At 34.4% G+C, this 18,451-nt stretch overlaps 1 protein-coding gene across 2 annotated transcripts in view; it reads left to right on the top strand.

Annotated features, from left to right (window-relative positions):
• SGCZ (sarcoglycan zeta) overlaps nt 1-18,451 on the top strand; it is a 217,146-nt gene that overhangs the window by 91,143 nt on the left and 107,552 nt on the right. For both annotated transcript variants that reach the window (XM_062574644.1, XM_062574643.1), the window contains exon 2: nt 6,327-6,428. In XM_062574644.1, the coding sequence (XP_062430628.1) occupies nt 6,327-6,428 (102 nt within the window). The remainder of the gene's footprint in view (nt 1-6,326; nt 6,429-18,451) is intronic.

The raw sequence follows: 18,451 nt of genomic DNA, 5'->3' as shown, positions 1-18,451 counted from the left end.
TAAGGAAAACATTAAAAACACCATGTAAAACTGAGCTATAAAATTTTTGTGTGTCGTCTTCCCCCCCCCCTTTTTTTTTTTTTATGTTTGAGTTAATTCAGATTAACCAACACTGTTTACTTTTCACTCCACTTGTGGATGCAGGTCCAAGTATAATTCCTATGGGAAAAACTTCCATTTTAGTTAGTGGAGCCCTTTGCTGCCTAGTCGCTGCCTATTCTCACGTGAGAGGCATGGCAGTTTCTTGGAAGGTCTATGAGAAGCCTGCTCTCAACTCACTTAAAAGAATGGCAGCGTCGCACTGCTACGTCCTCTCTGCAGGCCAACGAAGCTTGAATTCCTTGATCCTAAAGAAGCTGTTTTTTCCTATTCCCTGTAGCAGCACAACCCAGAGATTACCAGGCTCCTTAGAGGTACAGATCTGAGCTCAGGCTCAAGCAAATAGCTTTGATTTCCTCTAGGCTAAACTGTAAGACTTTATTGTCCTCCAAAATAAATTATTATTTCCGGTTGACGTAGATGCTGTCTTCAGCTTGGCTTCAGATCTACTCTTTCTGTAGCTTGAACAGTTTCCTAATCAACATTTTGAATCCTATTCTAGGACACTTAGTGTATGGTACAGAGAGTTTACCATCATGCAAATTGCTAATCTTGATCTCACACACATCTGTTTATCAGCAGTTTGGATAGAATTCCTTTTTGATTCACTTGAGCAAAGCCTTCATGGTTAAAAAAAAGTAACAAAAAAAACGCGTTTTGTTATATAGCAATATAATACAGAATTAGTTGGGGTAGATTGTCATTTCTATTGTTTTCCTCAATCTCACAGCTGATAACTTTTTGTAGATGGCAGGCAACCTCCTGACTTGTTAAGAAGTACTCATGGCTCTCATATCCTCTGTTCTGTGCCTTAATAGTTTATCTGGCAGAAATAAAGCATATTTTGTATATGCAAAAGACACTTTAAAGAATTTTTAAAACATTACCAACAAATAATTTAGCCTTAAAAAAAAAATCATTCTCTCCATTTAAAGTTTCCATGAAATTAATTTCAGACTTTGTATAGTTCATTTACCAGACCCTCTAAGAGTATTCCATCTTTGCCTATTTATGTACAGGTCAAAGTTTGAAAATCCTCTGAATGTCAAGATTAGCTGTTTGACTCCCTAAACTGGTTATGTCCTATATTTCTTTTCAAGAAGAGAAAATCTTGTCATCAGAAAAAAAAATCTTTTAAGATGTACATTTAATATGCTCTAGTATGAAATTATACTCTCTTTTTCAGCGATATATAATACCTATAATTTGGAATTTTATTCACTTTCATATAGTATTTAAATTCAATAAAATTATTGGAAAATTGCTAGTTAAAAAAACAGCAGCCTAAAATAAATGTTTAGTTTTCATACATATTAAAGGTTTTAATAGCTGCTTATTTGAATTTCTAGTAAAGGTATATTTATGTGTGTAAAGATAAGGAGGTGGTTTGTCTCAGAGTGTCATAACTAAGGAGATGAACAAAAGGAGTGAGATGGGACCTGTATTATTTTTTTTTTTTTCCTCTTCTGATGGGGATGGGGAGGGAAAATCATGGATACAATAAGAATTTTTGCTCATATAAGAATGATCGTGTATGAAGTCTAACCTGGCAACCTAACAGTGGCCAGAAGGGTATGCTTGGGAGTAGCATAAATGTGCAGCACGTACAGGAAGTCCTTCTTGTTCTGAGCTCTTTCAATTTCTGGTAGTCAGTGGTTTAAGGATTTTCTGAATCTAGTTTGAATAGTTGAATAATGAAGGATGAAAATAAGACTTAAATCTTTTTTTTTTTCTTAGTGAAATCAAGTGAAATCATGTTTTGTTTTATTGTAAAAACAGTTGATTGGAGAGCGTAACCACAGACAGATAATTCTGTTGAGCAAGGAAAGCTGATTTGCTGATCTGTTTCATTTACAGTAATGTACTTGTTCTGCGGTAACTTCCATCAAGTAAAATTGGAGAATATTAGTGTAGCAATGCCAAGTATGTGCAAATCAGTACCTTTGCTTCTAAAGCTTGATGCAAACAGATATGACAAATAGAGCTCTTCTTGTCTTCAAATCACATTAGACTTTAATGTTATTCTAGTGCTTGAGTTGGTATAGTCTTATGTGCTATTGCATTCATTCTCATTGTGAGCAAATATAAAAAAACTTGCATTTTTGTACTGAAATGTTGACTTTAGTTTTCTTTGACCAGCAATCATGGCTGTGGTGGTAGATATTGAAAGTATTAAACAGATATCATTACTCCTCAGTAATTACACCTTCAGAAATGAAATAGAATAATGTTTAATTGATTTTTTTTCTTTTTACTTTTCTTTTTCTTTCTTTCTTTCTTACTTTTGTCCTTTCCTTTCTCCCTCCCTCTGCCCTTTTCTATTATAAAAAGTGAACTCTGAAATAACATGGATTCAAGCAAAAATTGAACTAGTAATATAGATAATGAAATTAACATTTAATTATTGTAAGAATGGACTTGAATAGTACACCAAGCATATTTTTGCACTTGAATAAAATGAAATCGCACAAAAATGATAATTTGAGTACCCATTGTCTGGAAAGCATGAAGTAATTTGGGCTGTTTATTTAGAAGATTAGCAGAAGAAAAGCCTGAAAAAAAATAAAATAATATTACTTTAGAATCTGATCTACAGGAAGATGGAAGCATGTTTTAAGACTTCCTCTCCAGTTTTGTTTTAAACCCTTTTATATTAGTTTTCTTCTTTTATGGAAACCAAAGTTAAACTGATATTCGTAGGCATATGTGCCTTAAATGATGAACCAAACAGACAAGATCTTCCCCCAGGTAACCTTTTAAATTGTAATAACTTTTTAACTAAATATGATACTTCTGAAAACTGTAATGAAACAAGGAGTTCTCGTTATTACAGAGCCTGTTTAAAGAAGATGGGGAATCAAAAATGAAGAAAACCTCTTGGTCAGTGGTTCTGTGAATGAGGATAGTCTTATTTAAGCATTTTGTAGTACATCTTCCTATTTTCTTTATTTTACTATTTAATCTTATTTCATAACAGCCATAGCAGACTAGTTACCTTCTGGAAGATTATTGTGTTTGTCAAGCATTTAAGGTTTAATTTTATGCCACACCATTTGTGGCTTACATTCCAGAACGCATTGCCAGTCTGGTCTTATTGAATAAATCTAACCAGGGTATAAAATAATTTTACTGGAGGTAGAGTGCTCCCATGTGACCAGAGTTTTTCCATACTCAAGCTGCTGAACTCTAGCAGAGGGTCAGGTGAGTGGTTCTCTGCTATCTGGAAAAGTCATGCAGGAAAACAAAAGCTCATCTTGACAAATAGTCTCTATTGTTTGTTTATGAGACCACATCAGTTTAAATTTGCTATACAAATTAACTTCCTGCTACTGAAAAATACACAGGAAAAAAATATGATAAGCAGCAAGCGTTAATGAACATATTAATTCCTGTGCCTCCATTCCCTTTCTGTAAAAAAAGAACAGCATTACTCTACATAAACTTGCCAAAAGTATTATTTTGAAAAGTAACATAACTACCTGTTAAGGTTTAAGGGAGTAATGCCACACTTGTGTTGAATTTACTGGAATTCAGATGGTAAAATATTGCATATATAAAATATATTGCATATAATTGCATATAATGTGATTATAGACTTTATTATACAGGTACACACAAGGTGAAACAAGTTGAAGCTTCCTAGGCAACCTTAATTTGGGCATTTCTAGACTTTTGAAAATTTTAGTTTGTTTTTATTAAGAATAACTTTTTGCAAGTTTTACTTTCAATCATATTTAGTAGCCTGGTAGTCACAAACATTCTATAGAAGCAGATGTAATGATGCATTGACGTTGCCTTTTCGGTTAGAAAATGTGTTATTACCTAAACCAATAAATCAGTATCTAATTCCTGTTGAAAATTTATTCGCTGCCAAAAATATAGCCTGGTCGTTGTCTGTCTTCAAGTTATTCTACCATATTGTTATATAGCCTGGTATTATATATGGAAAAATAGAACTGTTTAATTTTTGAATTAACAGGTATTAGTGTAGATTATACATACTTTTAAAATTCCGTTATCTTACTTTCTTCTCAGGAAAAGGCTCCACTTTCTCCATTTCCCATTTGTAGTTATGAAACCTTAGGTATTGTATTTAAAAACATATTTAAAAATTCAAGATATAATATCTCTTCTTTTAGGAAGCATTATTTGATAATTCAGCTGTCAAAGTTTAAATATACAGAGCATTTATGCTAACAAAAAGGCAGTTATTGGCTTTATGTAATCAATTTTGAATTTTCCTAAAGATTATATGGATTGTTACAAAGTCTGCTAATTTTCTCTTACGTAATATTACTTTGACAAGATATATTCTGAGATATAGATAGCTTGAGCAGTAGCTTTTATTATTCCATATTTTCTGTGTTTTGGAAAGGAGTTATATTTATTTTCTGATTCTGGTAGTTTCTAGTTGTGTAGTCATAGACACCTCGTAATTGATGTGTGAAAGCATGATTTCCCAAATTATGTTCTTTACTTCTGTCATTATCTACTGTACTTTTGAAAAAACATTTCTCTTTATAGCCTGGCTATGCTTGGGAATGATATAAATTGAATTATGTTGTGGAAGATGTGATTTTTTATTTATTTATTTTTTTTTTTTTTTTTTTTTTTGTCTCTCTAAATACCATTTTCACAGTCTTTCTTCAGATGTGGATACAGTAGTATCAATCTAAGATCTACAATATTGGCATCATTATTTGTTTTAGAAAGAGCATAGCTATAGTGGTATAAAGTGTCTTTGTATAAGCATAACTGCTTTTCGTCAAGTATGTCCTTTTCTGCATCCAGCTTGAACAGCGTGGACCTCTGCCATGCGGCTGTTCACGGCTGCCCAGCAGGTGGAGGTTACTAGTTTCACAGTTCAGCCAACAGAAGAGAAATGCAAGTTCTGACTATTCTGCTACAGTAAAGTTAGCAGTTGCTTCAAAGCATTTAATCAGCAATTGAGTTAAATTTGCTAGTTTTATACTTCAGTGGATCGGTTTGAGTTCCACTGGCTGTACATTGAGGAAGTATCCTCTGGTACAAACACAGTACCAGACATCCAGGGATCATAGATCTTGGATTTCCATCAGTTTGCAAAATGATTCTGTCTTTCAGTGCGAAGCAGGTTTTGTTGTTTTACCTGTAAGAGTATAGCTGAAGCCTTAAGATGCTATTTTTATAGGCTTATATTTTATTGAGCATTGAATTATTTGATTTGCTTGTTTTATGCAGACTTATACCATGGCCCTTTTCCCTTTTTTGTTTAAAAAATTCCAAATCCTCCCCCACCCCCCAAAAAAAAGAAAAATTTCAAAATTCTTCCCTTTTCACCAGCAGCATGCTTTTGCATAATGATGAGCAACTACTACTTAAAAGAAAAAAAAAAAAAAGAAAAGAAAAAAATCTGCCTGTTGGGAAAAGCAAAAATACTTGCTTGTACTTGATTGCTTTACCAAAAGATTCATATATCTTTGGAGATAATTTTTTTTAGCTGGCATAAATCTGTACCTTGCATTTCATCCAACCAAGAGACAATGTGTGCAGTTCACCATCAGATTCCACAGGCCTAGGTGAAGTTTGCCGACGAGTCCCCTGCCTAGCTGCTGTCTGAGATCTTTGAGAGCGCTGTGGACAGTGGAAACTTTAGTGGGAGCAATCGTTACCTGAACTTTTCCATCCCTAGACACTGGATGGGAGCACTTCAGAAAAGCAAAAGAAATACTGTAGAGTTGCACAGCTCACGAGACAAATCTTCAGAGCTCCAAAGACGACATGATTAAGGAATAATCTTAAATCAGTTTAATGTACAATCCCATTAATGTATAACCTGTATTTGTCTCTATTATTTTACTGTAAACTTCTTACTGCCCAGACTCTCCAGGTGACTTCAGTCACACTTCTTGCCAGCACCACAAGCTTTGCATATGCTTTGGCTATTAGCCGTGAAAAAAGCATTTATCTTCATGAAAAATATACTTCTGCATTATTATTTAACAATAATAAAGTGTACACTTTTTTGATTTTTGAAAATATGGCAGTCTTTCCTGTTTTCATATACCTATAAAAGTTTGCTCTTCTATATTTTCTGTGATTTCCTTTTCACTTCACCACTAGTGTTCTTGCACTCGCTATTTTTAGATATTAGGCTAGCTACTGTGTTCTTTTTTGTACTTTGTTCTGCATAAGGTAACTCCTCAAATGAAATATATACATATATATATATATGTTATTGCTTATAGGATGGAATGGGAAATTTGAGAGTCACTAAAAAAGGAATACGACTTGAAGGAATATCTGAATTTCTACTCCCACTATATGTGAAAGAAATCCATTCTAGAAAGGTATGTTTTGCATCTTTTTTTCTCAATTTACAGTCAATATAAATGATTTTTTTCAGTCTCAAATTACCAAGCTTCATTCTTACATCTTCTAAACTAGCAATCAGTAAGTTCTGTTTTTGAGGATATGATAAAAGAGAAAGCTGCCTTCATGTCAAAAATGAGTTTTTCTGAAACTTTGCTTACTTCCTGAAAGAAATTTCTTACGCTTAAGAAAGGATTCTCAAAGCATATATATATTATACTCAAAATGAATTCAGCATTGGAAATGCAACATTTGATGTGAACTCTAGAAATCCAAGATTGATGATGTAAGATATGCAAAATGCAGTGAAATAAGTGGATAATTTTATATATACTTAAGTAGCTCAACCTGAGTCCTTTCTGGTTTTAGACAGTGTGATTTTTTTAAGTAGGTGAAAGCAATCTTACTAAAGTGGATAATGTCTCTAAGATGGAATTTTTCAAAACAAACCATTTGTAATATTGTTAAATGTAATTGTTTTATCATTTAGTGGCAGGTTATTATAGAGAGGAAAAAGATAAAACAAGATATTATGTATTCAGAAGTTCAATATTACTCATTTTGACTCAGTCACGCTGGCTTATAAAATATCATAGATCTATTAAAATCATTTTGCAATATTTGAAATCTGTTAAGTCATTGCTACCATACAATTGATAACCTATGATCAGAGAGGAATGTTGTAATGGTTTTCAGTCAATCAAGTGCAAAGGATTTTAATAATACAAAAGTTGACAAGAGTGTAGGACATGCTTATACTCTAAATACTTTTGTGGAAAAAATCTTCTTTCTTTACATAGAGTCTGTTGAAATTTATCTTATGTGCATTAAAATATGTCTCAAGTACATTCATAAATGGTGTCATGTCAGTTTCCAATTACTTTTAATTATTTTACTCTTAATTATGTTAATAGATGTGTGAGATGAACAGCTAGTCTCTTTGTCTTTTTCTGTAAAGCTAAGCTCTTTCAGTGTTTAACAGAGTTGCAATACTGGGCCTAGGTAATGGAAATATTTTAAAATATTTAGTGAACAGTGTTTCCATTGATAATGTCTGATTTTTATCACTTTATTAAGATGGTGATATTCCCTTACCTTTTGGTTTAGTAAGGCTTTCTCTGCTTTTCTAAAATTGGAAAGGCATCTACAGGGGAAATTTGGCCATGGTTTTTATCCTAGCCATGGAAAGGTCTGAGTACCTCTAAAGTAACTTCTCCGATCTTTTAATATTTCCTTTATGGTTTTGAAACTGTAGAATTTATCATATTAACCATCATACTTTCATTTTTTCTAGCTATTTCTAATCTTCATATCAAATATAAAAAATTCTTTAAAGTCATGCCTGAAGTTTGAACCTCTCCAGTATAAATATTCTGACATGTGGAGTTTGTGAAATTTGTGTAAAATTCCCAGGCCCTTCAGGGAGCACATTTTTTGCCCTAGAAATTACAGAATGTTGTTCATTGTGTTCATTTTTCTCAGTTGCTACTCACTGGTGGATGGTGTCTGTTATTGCACCAGTTTCACTTACTGTGCGTGACAGTTACGATTTGGGGTATTTGCTTGGTGGGGTGCTTTATACTGCAGAACGGTGGTTCTGTTAAAGTAGAAACTTCAGTTTCAAGTGAGATTAATGAGACGATCAAGTAGGGCCCTAATTTCACTCAGAGCTGCTAGCCAACCTGAGAAAAAAACACATGCAAATGTAAGTGCTGTAAAGGAACAAGATGCAGTCTACCAGTAGATTAACATAAGGTTACATTGGTCCTATAAAGCTAAAGGGAAAAAAAAAGATAGGTCCATCAATAAGTGCCCTCAAACCAACAGAAGAAAAAGAATAGATCACTAGCTGGACAAAGTATCTCAACTAAAATTTTACTTTTGGTGTCACAGATCTATTCAGTTCTAACATTAGAACACTTGTTATCTAGCTTACAAAAGTGTTATGTATGTAGATTTAGTTACCACCTTGCAGAGCTTGTAAATCCTATGCACATCCCAACTCTTCACCAACCTGTTCAGTAGTTATTGCGCTGAAGTTCCTGTAACCTGTGGCACATGAAAACATGAATGGCACAGAGGAACACGGGGGGAAAACACTCTGGAGCTGTGCTCCAGTAGGTATTCATATGTAAAATCACTCATTTATTTCATTGCATTTTGCATACATTACATAAGCAATTAAAGTAGGTATTTGAGATGTCCCTGCGCGTGGCCTTCCTAGGCATGTGGTATCTGCATGTGGCATTAGCTGCCGTGTCACTGGAGAAATTTAACTCGGTGCTGGAGAAATCTTAAGTATGAGTTAAGTTTCTGAGCTCTCATTACAGCCAGTAGAGATCTAGTCAATACAGGCAGTGGGTTTGGAAGCACTCTTCTGCTTGCCAGCTCTTAGTGTCTACTTTGGGTGATGCAGGAGCAGAATGCCTTTCCCCTCTTTTCCATGTAAGCGGTGAGGATTTAAATGTGGTGCTTACCAGAGGTTAAAATGTACCAAGGAATTAAAATTTTAAACAGTCTAGATTTAGACATTGAATCAAAATACTAGTCTGAAAGTAGGAAGTTTGAGTAAGAGAATGTTATATTTTTCTCTAAATTTCTTTTCCATTTTTATGTCATTTGCATTGATCCAGGTGCAAGCAATCCAGACTAATGATATACCCCCAGAAAAATGTAATAAGACATCATGTAACACCTCATGTAATGACTTGAATTATTAAAATGTTTTAGATTTCTTTATCATCCTGTACTGCTGCAGTTGTGAATGGAAACAATCACTGTAGAGTTTTATTAGTTTGTCATGTAACAGTAAGAACTAATGCAGGGTGTTCACACCTGTAATGCTTATAAGAGTTGAAGGAAATTCAAGTTTCCTTTGTTAAGTAGTTTTCCTTATACATAAAAGCAGCATTGCCTCATGCTATGGCAGTTGTTTTGCTTTTTCTATACAGTTAACATGGTTAAAAGTATACTCTCCAGGCTTAGACCACATGTTTTCAAGAGACAATCTTACAGAACACTTTAGGTAATGATTTAGTTGAAAATCATTGAAAAAGAGGTGAGGAAAACAAAAACATTGACTACATATAAACTTGTAACTGAACACACACAACTCTGAAAACTTGCTGTATATCTTGTATTTTTAAATACATGATTGTCTTTCTGAGAACAAATAATATTTTTCCCATGTGTGAGCAATCTTAGCAAAAGCTTTTTGACAATACATTTATTTTTTTGCCCTTTCTCCAAGTATACTTCATCATCAACATAGAGTTAATCTTTGTGAATTCAGGTCAGTACATATTTAGGTTAGTATTATGTCTTACATGCTTTTATGTCAAGGCCTGAATTCTCTTCTTGACAAAAGATTTGATTTGAATTTGATTCCTTCCTCTGACTTCTTAAAAACCTAATTTGAAAATTGATTTTTTGCAAAGTCCACAGTATTGATGAATATTATGGTCACAGCAAAAATTCCGCTTCTGTGTTTTCTCCAGATCTTTTCTTTGACATAGAATTTTATTTGTAAGTTGTCTTTGCCTTTGTTATCCTGATGGCAAATCTTTATGGCAGTGCTTTGTGGCTTTAGTGCGGTATTAAATCTGTTTCAAGTTAGTTAAAGAGCAGAATATTCAGCTATTAGAGGAAATCTTTCTACTTCCAGCAGCTGCTTTTAGGCTTACACTGATAGCTGAGCTGTTGACATATGGTCTTGAATTTTCTTCCAATGTATCAGTATGCACCTTTATCATTTAAGAATGGGTCCATGTTCTGAACTGTCTTCACAGACTGTAATTAGATTTCTGCTTAGAGAAATAGCCAAGTATTTCTGATGACTATTGCTCATACAAGGTTAACATAGTGATGGAGTTATTTAAAAACCCTATTTATTAGATCAATATTTAGAAAGCTGTTTCACTATTGTAAAACATGCATGAAATTCCATCTAGTGTGGGTAAAAGTTGAATATCAGTGATATTGATTATGAACCAGCCATCAAGGTAGCTTATATTGTAAATGTTGCTTTGAAAAAAATATGAGAAATTTGTGAGTTATTTGAGATTCTGGTAGTTACAAAGGTGTTAGTGTCTCTTCCACTGCTTTTTTGTGCATGTAATTACACTGGTCTTGTGTTGATATAATATCTGGTTTCAACATTTGATTGTGCTAGTCGGATTACTGGTTTCCCAGAGAGGTTGTGGAGTCTTCATCCTTGTAGTTATTTAAAAGTCATCTGGACAGGGTCCTGGGCAACATGCGGTAAGTGGCTCTGCTTGAGCAGGGGTGTTGGACAGAATGATCTCTAGAGATCCCTTCTAACCTCAACCATTCTGTGATTTCTTGGCTAGAGCAGAAAGAGGTATTTGTAACTTACATAGAAACTATTTTATTTGATTCTCTGTAGTCTATTTTATAGAAATCCCATGGAAGGTAATAGTTCAATGAAATTTTTATTAAGTACCTCTTGCATAAAAGATAGAATCGTAGAGTAATTTAGATTTCAAAGGTCTGGCTACCTGGACAAAGTAGTGCCTGCTTTGAAGCACCCTCATATGTACACTTTCTCGTCTCAGAGACCAGTGCATGATCAGCCCAATTAAGCTGTCATGCCTGAAACGTGTTCATAATCAGTTGCAACATCCTGTGGAGATTTTGTTTTTGTCGGTTTTGGGATGGGGAGCATATTCTTTGGAAAACATAAAGCCAAATTGTTCCCTATATACAGCCTACTTTCTGCTCTATAAGATGTCCCATTACCGTATAATAAAACTAGTGCGAGTCCCTCACTCTTACCACTACTGAGACCTGAAGGTACCAGGGAAAACCCAATTGGGAAATGCAGTCATTTTCCACCTTCTTTGTACTATCAAAGATCAAAAACACACCAAAAATTCTCCCTTTATTGCTCAGTGTAAAGTACAATGCTTGTTTCTGCAGCTGCATGTCACGTTGCTCTCTGGTAAAGTCTGAAATGCTCCCAAGTCATTTTTCTGATACGTACTCTTCAGATTTGCCTTTGGGAATCACTCACCTGTCAGTGAGAATAAAGTCATTACTGTGGCATAAAAGGCCCTCTAAGTCATTGCGGCTCTCAACATGGTGTACTTCCAATGTACTGAAAGCCTAGTGTCAGTTTATTGGCTATGAACATGATATAAGGTATTCTTAATCACAAGTTTTGCCAAGGGACAAGTCACTCTTATATTTGTTGGTGGTCTCTGTAGGGACTGCCATTCTGAAATTGAGTTGGCTGTACTCCACTCTTTGCTGACAGCTGATAAGACCTTCATGAATCATGACTTTGCCCTTGATTTGCTATACTTCACTGAAACTTGTCTGGGGGTCACCCAATTGTACAGCTCTATCTTTTGAACACATCATTTTTTCATGTCACCCTGGTACTCTAGTTATGATTACAGTGATTTGTTGTTCATCCAAGGAAGATGTCTACTCCTTATGCTGAAAAATCTGAGTTGATACTACCTAAGCTTTTACTCTGGATGATTACAGTTCATGAACAAAGTCATGCGTGGCCTAAATCCACCTAATTTTTATACCAGCCTGAGAAACAGATTTTGATTTGGGAACAACTTCAGAATAATATGGAACAATTAAAGAAATAATGACTGTTTCTTTTGGGGTTTTGTTGGTGTTTTGGTATCAAATGCATCTTCAGTTTTAAAATATTTCCTTGCTTGTAATGCATCTGTATTCCAATAGGACAAATTTCAGTGAAACTCTGCGATGTCTCAGTTTGCTCATCATATCCTGTGGCTGATCCTGATACACACTCAAAGTGATTGTTTTGAGTTGTTTTGACTGTATGGACTTCTGCTCTGTAGAAAACATAAAACTTTGGATGCACAGATGAAAAAAATTAAAGAGAGAGCTGTTACTGGGGTGGTGGGGGGGATTAACCATTACCATCTGTACAAAGAAGTACATGATTTGTCACACAAAAAAAAACTGCTTGTCTGTTAGTCCTAACTTGGAGACTGCTGAGGTGATTTGAAATGTATTGCTTTAAGTCAGGCTATGCGACACATTGCTTGTAGGCCTTTAGTACCAAAGGTAAAGACAAAGCTTCACAAAAGCATTGTAAATAGTATGTTATTTAAGTTAGGAGAGCAACATTATATTCAGAGACTCTGTATGTTAACAACAAGGAACACACATGTAATAACGTTAAATATCTAGATAAGCTAGGTAAGAAGATAGTGAAGTGAACAGAAAACTGGCTGAGCTGCTGGACTCAAAGGATTGTCATCAGTGACGCTGGTCCAGCTGGATGCCAGTCATTAGGAATGTTCCCCAGGGGTGGCTACTGGGACCAGTATCGTTTAACATCTTTGTGAATTAGCTGTATGATGGGACAGAGTGAACCCTGAGCAAGTTTGCATACGGTACAAAACTGTGAGGTTTGGCTGATAGACCAGATAGTTGTGCTGCCTTTCAGAAGGACCCCAGCAGGCTGGAGAAATGGGCAGATAGGAGCCTCAGGAAGTTCAACAAAGGGAAGTGCCAAGTCCTGCACCTTGGGAGGGATAACTCCAGGCACAAGTACAGGCAGAGGGCCAACAGGCTGGAAAGGAGTTTTGTAGAAAAAGACCTAGGGGTCCTGGTGGACACAAAGTTGAGCATGAACCAGCATGTTCAATGCTCTTGCAGCAAAGAAGGGCCACAAAGATGCTTAAGGCACTGGAGTATCTGACATAAGAGGAGAGATTGAGAATGCGGGGATTGTTTAGCTGGGAGAGGGGAAGGCTCACACTTACCGATGTGTATAATACCAGGGGTGGGAGGAGTTAAAGAAGACAGAGCTAGGCTCTTTTGACTGGTGCCCAGAGACAGGGCAAGAGGCAATGGCAAAACTTGAGATACAGGAAATTCCACCAAAACATAAGAAAAATCTTTTTTACTATAAGGATGATTAGTTGGACAGGATGGATGATATCTCCGTTCTTGGAAATATTCAAAACCTGACTGGTCATGGTCCTGGAAAACCTGCTTTAGTAGACCTAGGTTTGAGTAGGGAGCTTGTAATAGATGGACTCCAGAGGACCCTTCCAACCTCAGTAATTTTGTAATTCTATGAAAAGTCTACATATGGAAATTGCATGATGGTGTCAGTAGAACCTGTTCTTTCCATTTTGCTGTCTTCATAAGTAAGTCCACAAATAAGTAGTTTCATTTGTGATGGAGTATGTTCTGGACAAAAGAACAATAAATTAATTTATTTAAGCAGAATAAAACAAGAAAAATAACAAAAATATAGCTGTTTTAACAGTTCGTAATTTTATTTCCAACTCAGTAATAATAACATTCTTCCTTTTTTATGATTCATATCAGATGAATCTCAAAAGTACTGGATGAAAAAAGCAGATCAAAACTTCAAAGATAGAGCTTTGAAAATGAACATAAGAAGGATTCTCAAGATACTCATTCTAAAACAGAAATTGTTATCTTATTTAAAGTATAGTTTCTTTAAGCGCAGGCCTACCTGCAAAATTAGTTTTATCCATTAGATAAAGTATGTAGACAAATTAATTTCATGTTTTAGCATAAAACAGAAATATTGGTCATATGTCCTTTTTACTTGACCAGTTATGCTTACTATATATCATGTATTTTGTGTTATGATTTCACACTTTTAAAAAAACCTGTTATTAAGCATAAAAAGTAGACAAGACATTCATAATCTTCAAAAATAAACAACAGTAACATGTAAAACCCCAAATGTGTTTGTTATTGTAAAGGAGCTGTGAATGTTCAAGTGTAAGTCTTGAAACAGTTTTTATTTTAATGACATCTTATGCAAAGTCATAGAAGCTTACTTCTGGAGTTTGATGAACCAATTTAGAAGAGTAATTCTTCTCATTTTACATCTGTTTAGGCATGATGTCAGACCTTTGTTATATTAGACTAAATTTTTTCCTGTTATTGTTCTCAGCATTTTTGCAGTCTATCAGGAAGAATTAAATTCCTAATAGAAAAAAATTACATTTTAACTGTAGAGGAAATACTGTACACAGTTTGCCAAGCATCTCATATGTGAACTGGGGAAGTTAACAAATATATTGAAGTTTAAAATGAAGAAAATAAGAATGAATCATACCTATATTCCAAACTCTCTGTCTATCAGTAAAGTGTAATCTTCACATCTTTTTTTGTCATTCCCCAATTAGAAGACCATTCCCTTCTTATGGGGGCAAATTACTTCTTCCTCTACAGCTTGTGACAGCTGACTATTACAAGCAGATACTGTTTTTGCAGGTTAATATTTATAATATTGTCCGTCTCCTCCTTGAAATGAGCTTTCCATATTTTTCTCTATTCAGTAAGAACTGAATTGGTTTGGCTACTTCAAAATCTACAACATTCTTTCAAATTTTCTACATACACACCTATATATATGCACATATATATGTGTATGTAAGACACACACACACACATACACATATTTATATATAATTTTTGTTGTTGCATTAATCTTTTTTCATTTTTGTGTCCAGGGCCAGCTAGCAACGTTTTAAGTTATTGGTTGGTCTTCAGAACTGCACCCTTTTATTCTAGACAGAAAGCATGCTTTCTGAGGGTACATTATGCATCCTTTCTTGTTGTAAGAACTAGATGACAGCATAATCCTCCAGTTTCTGAAACAGCTTGTCACCAATGATGAAATTTTCAGCCTTGAAAATGCATTTATAGGGTATTGTTTGTTTGGGTTTTACTATACCCTGAAAGAGTTTCCCATCCATCTAGTAGTGTGACTTAAACTTCAAACTTTTTAATGTATTTCTGAAATCCCATCCTCAATGACTTCAAAATTGCATTTTTCTTGTGCTGCCAGATAATTTGTCAGAAAACTGCCCAGCCTCCATCAGTTTCAGGAAGCAGCAGCATTACCTGTAATGAGGAGAGGTCAAGCTTTCTTCCTCAAGAGTTAAAATAAGGTAGGGAGGGTAAAAAAATAAAAGTGTTATAAGCATTTTATTAAAATAGTTTGAATTGTGAAGATATTGCAGGTGAAATAATGTGCTTCAGAACCAAAATTATCCTTTTCCTGTTCCTTGTGCTGCCTACAATAAGGAAAAACATTAGTGATACTCATTGCTGTTAGATCTTAAATATGCTGTTAATTCAGTCCTTCCTTATAGAAGGCTGGTGGGGTAATAATTCTACTTTTAGATGTAAAATAAATAAGCATCATTTCTCATCATCTTGTGCTTCATGCTGTTGAATATTTACTAACACTGTTATTCCAGAGTAGTTTTGAAGTTATTCCTTCGAGAAATAAAGTGCAATGATTTGGTTATTTCAGAACAAGAATTGTGTGTGACAATAGCAAGTAACATTAACATTAGTTGAAAGCTTTGCTGACTTTAACAGCATCTTCATGAACTTAATTGCACAAAGCAGAACAATTTAAACTTTCTTCAGTACGAACAGTATGATTGCTTGAATTCATTTTTCATTACAGAAGTTAAAAAATCTAATAAAATAACCTCACAACTGTAATTTCTTGTCAGTAAATACCATGCACTTAAAAAAAAAAAAAAAAAAAAAAAAAAAAACTCAATGTGTCATCAAATTCATGTATTTTGTGCTGTGTTCCTGTTTCTTGCCTTGGATGTAATCGTGCAGCCCTTTTTCAAGGATAATTTCTTACAGTTTTTGCAGGCGGGCATGAACATTCCAATTTTTCTGTCTCACTTCTGGGCTTTCCTATTAATAGATACCTTCTCTCTTTCTCCAAAGTTAAAGAAATGAGAAACTGAGAGAAGACATTGAAAGGTTTATTATTCAAACTTCAGTTTATAGATTGCTGATTTGCAGGCAACTAAAATGTTCTATTGTATCCATCCATTATATTTTACAACATTTTCAAAAGTTGTTTCAGAAAGCCTGAGATTTCTACTTGACAGTTTCAAGAACTTCATCTGTATAAGATTCTGTCCAACCAAATTCCAGTTTATAACAGTATAATGGTTATCTGTTCCAGGCAGATTAAGACATGAAATAAGCTACTTCAATTATGTCAAAGTCCTTTGTCTCTTGTGCCTTATTGACAATAATGTAAATAATAATAATAATAATAATAATAAATAATAATTCCTATTTTTTTTAAGCAATGACTGAGTTGATTTCTTTTTCTTTTTTCTTTTGTTTTTCCGTATCTCTGCTTTGTTGTAATTATGAAATGCTACTCACATAACATCTGCACAATATATTTTGTATTAACAGAGGCCTTGGGCCAACTTCTGCTCTAGAAATGTAAGTATCCTGTTAACTCCAAATTTTAAAACTCAGCTCTAGTAGCAATATGGACTCTAGCCCATAGACCCAGGAACCCTTTCTGTAAGATGTTAGATTTTAAAAGCTCAGCATTGATCAGGCTTACTACTGCTTTGCTCTAAATTTTTGCTTGAACAAATTTAAAATTAAACATAAAGATTTTAATTGTGTGAATGTTTCAAGGACAAATCTTCAAACTATGTAAGTGATCCCTAATTTGAGAAAAGACAAAAAACAATAAACTTGTATCACTGTGTGATGTATTGAGTCTCATAGACACAAATGGGGGTTGTAAGAATAATTTTAACATGTATATTATAAGAACAGTTTTGGGGTAAATTCAATTGGAAATAAATACTGAAAAGAACTTCAGGCTACAGATGTTGGAATTTAGCAGTGAGACTGGGATGAAGAAAACTCATAGGGAAAGCAAAAGTCTTATAACAGAAGCAGCTGAACAAGTTAGCATCAGCACTGGAATTGGTAATTAGAGTTTCAACATTAGAATTGTACAATAAACATCTGAGGATTTACAGTAAAGTTGGTTCTTGGTCTTGAGCCAGAGACTCATTCATATCTTCAGCTGAACTGAAATCACACATTCTGCAACGAAAGTAACTATAGTTCACAAAATTTGTTAGTGTGCCAATCTGTCATGCACAATTTTGCCAACAGTTCCTACAGTATATACTCTTGAAGTAGTCTTTGAAAGTATAAATGGTAACTGTAGCATCACAGATCTAGGTTGGTGATGGTGAAATGTTTTTGGTCTAAAGCCTAATTAATTTTTAAAAGTACAGTGTTGTTGTACCTCATTCTCATTAGTAAAAGTGAAATCTCTGTTGGCATCCAACACTGATCTACATGAAACTAAATAACTTTTAGTAAAAAGGAAAACTGAAGTCTACACTAAGGATACAGAATGATTTGACTTTATCTCCTATTAGTTGAAAAAGGATAGTTTGAAATGCATTGAAAGTTCTCACCAAAGAAGAAAATGATATGAATATCTGAAATATTGTCAATACAGTATGTAAGAGGCCATACTGTTTTTTTTTCTTTACTTTATACTTTGTTCTTAGCACCTTAAGAAATCCTCCAATTATCAATTGCTCTTTACACTGTTAGAGGAGCATTTAGAAGACTGTTCTGGGCTGCAGATAGAATCAGTTCTAGTATTTGTGTATTTCTGGCTATTTTTCTTGTTCTTTTCTCAAGATGCAGGGGCTTACTTTGTGCAATTGCTAGTCACAATACTGGAGGAGGCACCTGCTGAGCACAGCATAGATGCTTTCTTTGTGAATTCAAGTAGCCTAAATCAATAACTACTAATACATTCTACAGAGACATTTTGTCACGTGTACATTTTGGTAACAATAGCAAGCATAAATCTGTTTTTTCACCTTGAGTTTAGTGTTCAGATGAAGGCATATAGATGCATCAATATTGTTTGATCTTCAGGTTTTAGTTCAGGGACTGTATATTCCACACATGTCCCTGTCTCTTAATTCAGTAAGAACCAAGTATGCAGCAGCCACTTCCTTACATCCCATTTATCTTGGTTTCTACATAAGAACCACAAAAGGATCTAAAATATCTAGGTGTCTGATATGCATGACAGCTAGACCAGAATCAGAACATATGCCACATAATTCAGCAAGAATTGTAGATGCAGCCAGCATGATACAATTTTGATGCTAGATTC

The sequence above is a fragment of the Rhea pennata genome, chromosome 4, assembly GCF_028389875.1.
Source record: "Rhea pennata isolate bPtePen1 chromosome 4, bPtePen1.pri, whole genome shotgun sequence".
Classification (NCBI taxonomy): domain Eukaryota; kingdom Metazoa; phylum Chordata; class Aves; order Rheiformes; family Rheidae; genus Rhea; species Rhea pennata.
This window is presented reverse-complemented; position numbering and strand designations above follow the sequence as displayed.